The sequence below is a fragment of the Poecilia formosa genome, unplaced genomic scaffold (assembly GCF_000485575.1).
Source record: "Poecilia formosa unplaced genomic scaffold, Poecilia_formosa-5.1.2 Scaffold32, whole genome shotgun sequence".
Classification (NCBI taxonomy): Eukaryota; Metazoa; Chordata; class Actinopteri; order Cyprinodontiformes; family Poeciliidae; genus Poecilia; species Poecilia formosa.
In genome coordinates this window covers 1,320,343-1,326,141 of record NW_006799971.1, presented here as the reverse complement: position 1 = coordinate 1,326,141, position 5,799 = coordinate 1,320,343, and the positions used below count along the sequence as shown (strand labels likewise).

At 37.3% G+C, this 5,799-nt stretch overlaps 1 protein-coding gene across 1 annotated transcript; it reads right to left on the bottom strand.

The window, feature by feature from the left end:
* Window positions 1-1,569: 1,569 nt before the first annotated feature.
* LOC103136400 (fibroblast growth factor-binding protein 1) lies at window positions 1,570-4,104 on the bottom strand. The gene is made up of 2 exons (XM_007549637.2): window positions 3,554-4,104; window positions 1,570-3,130 (listed from the first exon to the last, which is right to left on the bottom strand). The coding sequence occupies exons 1-2, from the start codon at window positions 3,705-3,707 to the stop codon at window positions 2,508-2,510; spliced, it is 777 nt and encodes a 258-aa protein (XP_007549699.2). The 5' UTR covers window positions 3,708-4,104; the 3' UTR covers window positions 1,570-2,507.
* Between the last annotated feature and the right edge of the window lie 1,695 nt (window positions 4,105-5,799).

Below are 5,799 nucleotides of genomic sequence, written 5' to 3'. Positions count from 1 at the left end.
CAGGTCAGAGGTTATGGGGGTCAAGAGCAGACAGGAAGGCTTTAATGTCCACATCTGGGGCTGCACTTGTTCAGAGATAAAGTTTTATCTACACTTACTACTGGAGATAGATGCCTCGACACAAAGAAGCCTCTCTTGTAATCCTGTTTATGAATGATGATGTTCAGAGAAATGTTCTGTGGCAGGCTGTGGGTCTGAAGAGGTTTAGGCTGTTTGGTAGAAATGAGGTAGAATGATTTAGTAAAATGTGAACTAAACAAAGTGAAAACCTCTGAATCCAGTTTTTGCCTAGTAAAAATAATCAGCTATGGGAATTTTTTATCTGTTTAAATATTTAAAGGGGCAGTATGATATTTTCCAGGCACATAGTTCCATTTTATAGCACAATCAAGTAACTATGTTACTCTCGGTGTTATAAAAACTCTGCTTATATATGACTTAAAAGAAATTTGACTTTGTAATTTAACGCCTTGAAATTGGGCCTCTGTCTCTTTATAAACTTCTGCTATTCTGAAACTCTGCCTTCAGGAAGTCATCACTACATGACTCCTCTATTAACCCTTTTACAATGTTTTTTTTTTTCTTTTACCAGCTGAGAAGTAGCTCCTTTAACGAGCACATCAGATGTTCAGTTCCACCAGGTGTTTGCTAATTGCTGATGGCTAGTCTGAAGGAGCTGAGTGAGTAAGGAAGCAAGCATGCCTACAGGAAATGTTTTCATATTTTTCATAAAATTAAGAAAAATATGGGCAACCCTGACCATTCTCTTCATGAGACTGTCATAGAAAATCAGAGCATCTTTGATCAGAAGCTTCTTCAAATTCGTTGCAATACAGATTGCTACAGGAAATATGTCCTGCCCACATCACTATCTGCAATAAATCTGAATAATTTGAATTAATGAGATACAACAGCATTTCATTTTCCTCTGAGATCAACAAAGTATTTTTGAATAGAAATGAATTTGTTTAAAAAAATACATGTATTGTCACATTTCAGCTGACTACTGAAGAGGAAATATGTTTAAAAAATGCATTTTATTTTAAAACACAACTTTTAACACCTTTTTCAAGTTGTAAACCATCCTCAAATATTCTCCTTGATTTTTAAGCCAGTTCTTGTGGCTGACTGTTTAATTTCTATATTTTTTTTTTTAGAAAAGGATAAAATGGCTAAACAAAGAGACAAACAAATATGGTACTACCAGATAGAAGGAGTAAAAAGAGGAGAAAAGGTCCATATACCCCCTTTGCTATAAGACTTAAATATCATTTTAAACTACGGGTCCAGTTCAGGTTAAAGTTCCATCCAGAAAACAACAGCATTTTAAGTAGTTTATTAAAAAATACCACTTGAAAATCATGAAGTATCAAATTATTTAACATTAACTCTAAAAGGTCGCACCAGTTTAAATTTAACATTTTCCAATACCTTGCTAAATAATTCTTACCATTTAACTATTTTTCACATTTTGCCTTGTTACAACAAGCATCACAGGATTTTATTTGGATTTCATGTATCTGACCAACACAATATGGCAGAACTACAAAGCAGAAGACATACAATATGTTTTACAAATAATAATCTGAAACATGTGACTTGCATTTAGTAAACAGACCATTTTACTCTCATTCCCCAAAATAAAATCTAACAAAGCACAGTGGAAAAGAGAATAGAGTTCCAACTTAAAAACAATACGTGTTCATTTGTCACATGTCATTGTATTAAGTTTGTCAGACTTACTTTATTTACATTTATTTAGCATGACAACTTAATAAACATCATAAATTTGCTTGGATAAACTTACCTTGATTACTTTTGACCAGTTGGCACAATATATTTAAGCTACAGTATGTCATCTGTTTTCTTTTTTCAGTCTATTATTTTCCAAACAAGAACAAGCAGAAATGTTTTTAACTGCGCAAAGGTTTGAAGCTGCAACTCAGAAGGGCTGAATATATGTGTACGCCACACTTATGAGAGTTTTACAAGTAAAAGAAAACAAACTGATTTCCTTCTGCTTCACAATTATTACTTGTATTGGTGCATCATGTAAAGTCCTCATACAATACAATACAATGCAGAGAGGCATGGATGTTATTGCAAGGCCCCATTCAGAGAGAAAATGTGACTTGGAATGAAAAGAAATAAAACTCACTTGAGGCTGACCTGCACTGAAAAACAAATGGTTGCTTGAACCGACTTTTAAAAAAATGACTCTAATTTGTTACAGCTAATTGTATTACTTTTGCTCAATCTAATTCAGATTTGAACAATTCTGAAATCAGAACTTTGGCTTGAGCACAACTAATAAAATTAGCTGTAACACTATTTTTTTTTTTTTTTTTTTTAAAGCTGGTTCAAAAAACATATTTTTCAGTATGACCTTGAATACACTTCGGTTTAGGTAAAGGAATTCCACCAACTGTATACAAAATACTAGATCTAAATGTGAATGAATGAATGAATGAATGAATGAATGATGTGTCGTCCTGAGGTTCGTCCTGCTAGCAGTCCTCGCTCTGCAGCATGGACATGAAAAAGGCGCACACGCTGGCCCAGGAGCTGCAGAACTCATCCGCTGTTCTCCGCTGATCCGCGCGCTTTACGCACGCCGCGCTCGTGGGCTGGACCGGGGGCGTCGTGGGAGCAGCGGTGCTTCTTTTTACGCTGTTCCGATCCAGTCTGAGGTTCGCATCTCTGGGCGCGTGCTTACACATACGGGCTTTCACCAGCGCACGAACGTCCACGCACACTTTATCCCGCATTTTCTTGAAGGCACGCGCCACTTGTTTCCAGAAGGCTTTGGGGTCGGAGTTGTAACCCGAACAGCTCTGAGGTCTGCCGCGGTACTCGCAGCCGGTCTTGTTGACGCCGCCCTGCCTCTCGCAGTTCACCCAGACCTTCACCGCTTCCCCCGCTTCTCCCGCGCTCCACGCGCATCGTGTCCCGTCGCTGGTGACGAATGTCCCTCCGCCGATCTGCTGCGCGACGCCGGGCTGCTTGGCGCCAGAAGCCCGGAGGAGTCGGAGCTTCAGGAGAACCAAAAACAGCCAAATGGAGAAGAGAGCCCTCAGCGGAAACATCACGGCTTTAAGCAGAAAAATAAAAAACAAAACACAAAATCCACCTGAAAATGAAAGAGAAACAGATGATGATGCATCACCTCTGACTTAAAGGATCATATTTATTTGAGTGATAGAAAATAATATGGGTTTTGACTCAAAAACTAACATATCTTTGCCTCAAAACCATCAAGTTCCAAATGATATGCTTTTTTCATATTTGTATTTTAAAAGTTTCAGTCAAACTATTGTCTGTGTTTGAGGCTTAATGTAAACATAATATATGCTAAATCAATTTTTAATATGAAATGATGCTTGAGTACAGATGGTATTAGAAGGTGAACACCAGAAGCTACTTAATTGAGAGGGAACATGTTTTAATCCACCTTGCTAACGCTTTTACGCGTCGACAATATTAACTGTTTTTTTTCCTTTACAGTATGCCATCTTACAGCCAAAGGGATCACACGTAAAGTACTGAATCTTACCAGAATGAAGAGTGCCGCAGTGCGTAAATCCCGTGGGTTGTGTCTCTCTGTGGCCCGGCGCGCGGTTTTTCATGCGTCGCTGTGCAGCACGCCCACCATTCAGCTCATGCACTCTCATGTTCGCAGGCAAATCCTTTGAAAAGAAGCCTGGCATCAGTTTCTGATGAATAGCTCTGGCATGGGCTGACACGACGTGTCTACATGTGAATTCACGCGTGGTGGAGATCAAGGCAGAGCGCGAACCGAAGGTGGATTCTTCAGTGTGTCAACACCGAAGAATCACACGTGGGTTTTACGCTCTGGTCATTTTTAACAAGCCTGACTTATTATCACAGCATCACAGTCACACAACGATTTCCTCCAATCATCTCCATCGTTCAGCCGCCAGTACTGTCGGATTTTATTTTGATTACTTGATAGTTTCAGCTTTGGTTTTTCTGACAGTGGACAGGAAAAATACCAAAAATAGTTGCAATAGTTTTTGAGACCTCAAGAAAATTTGTCTGAGGCAATTATTCCATAACACTAAAATTTCAATTAATAATAATTAATCCATTCATCCATAAACTCGTAACCAAGATATTAACAGTAATTAAACTTTTTAGCTATCGTTGCTTATTCTTTTACGTTTGGTAAAAATGTTTTCTCGTTGCTGAATAAAATTAGTTGATTGAACTTTTCCCTTTTGTTGTGAGTTTTGCATTTAAGCAAAAGCTACATACTATTCTCGTAGCGCTTTAGTGTTAGTGCAACTGACGATTAGTGTTTTAAAACTAGTGCAATTAACATTTTAGCAAACAGACGTTCATTGCTATGTATTTGCTTTGTAAATTTCTTCTCTTCTGTAAAATTTAGTGTTGCATTCAATATAATTTGAAGATAATTAAACAAGGATATTATTACTGTATCAGTTATTTGCTTTATGTGGCTATGTAAGTTTAGATTAAAATGCTAATATTATACAACTACAAAGACATTCATGTGAACTAATCAGTTTTAGTAAAACGTTAAATTTGTTTGCTACATTTTACAGAGGATGAAAATCAACACAACTAAACATGTCTAGTTTCATTAATGTGTGAAAATTTCTGCTGTACCTGTAAGACCTGCTGGTGTACGGAGGACCGAAGCTGACAAAATTCAAAATAAAAGCAGAGATACAGAAATGGCCCAATGGATAAATCAATACAAAATGCACCAATTAATTTAAAAAGCAGACCTTTTCCTCGTGTTTTATAATTTAATTGAACTTTATGATTATTTTTTTCCATCTTAATTTTAACAACTTATATATCTAAGCCCATAATATAAATGTTACTGAATTTTGCTAAAATGAATGTCAATTAAATTATAGAACATGATGTCAAGTTTTATTTATTTATTTATTTATTTATTTATTGCTGCTTAATTGATGGTGGCAAAAGTGATTGGAGTTCATCCTGAGAAAGGATGAACTCCAATCACTGCTGTTCTGTCCTTGGGCAAGACACTGCACCTACTTTGCTGCTGGTGGTCAGAGGGGCCTCTGGGCAGCTATGGCTACTGTCCGGTAGCTCTGCACCATATATATGTGAATGTGTACGTGAATGATTTTCAAGTCTTCTGGACTCAATAAAGTCCAGAAGACTTGTACAAGTCCAGGACATTTACCATTTTAAGTGTATTGGTTTATTTATTGGATCATCTTATTTTATAAAGTTAGTTTTGATTTTCCCTATGGGTCTGGAAAGTTGCTAAATATAGCAATAAGTAGACAACTTGGCAAAAGTGTTTTGTTTTGTTTTTTTGCCCTAACCACACTTGGCCATGCCTCTCATTGTCTCTTGACTTCGCCCACTTTGCAGGATATTTTTTCCCTAAATTTGTCAGGGGCGTGGTTATACTATATGGGGGTTTACGCTTCAATTATTTATGTCCTTTTCTCCTCTCCATGTCTTCCTGTTTATCGAGCCTGATTGCAACTGTGTGTGTGTCACTAGGAAAAATCTGCTCTGTGATTTTTACAGCAAATGTTAACAAAAATGAAGGATTAAGATGGCACCAGAATGTAACTAAAGAAATCAATTTTAACTCCACAAGCCCTGCACTTGTGGAGAGGGCTTATCAAAAACCTGTATTACCTCCTTGACATGTTTAGCAGGTGCCTCGTCATCAACCATCCTCTAACTTCAAACAAACAGCATTTCTCAGCAGTGAGTCCCCACAATGTAATATGTACAAGGAAAATGGTCCCCATAATGCATCAA

Coding starts and splice junctions, on each gene's coding strand:
- LOC103136400 (XM_007549637.2), bottom strand. CDS start 3,707: ATGCCAGGCTTCTTTTCAAAGGATTTGCCTGCGAACATGAGAGTGCAT. Junction 3,131..3,553: donor CTGCGGCACTCTTCATTCTG/GTAAGATTCAGT, acceptor TTTCATTTTCAG/GTGGATTTTGTGTTTTGTTT.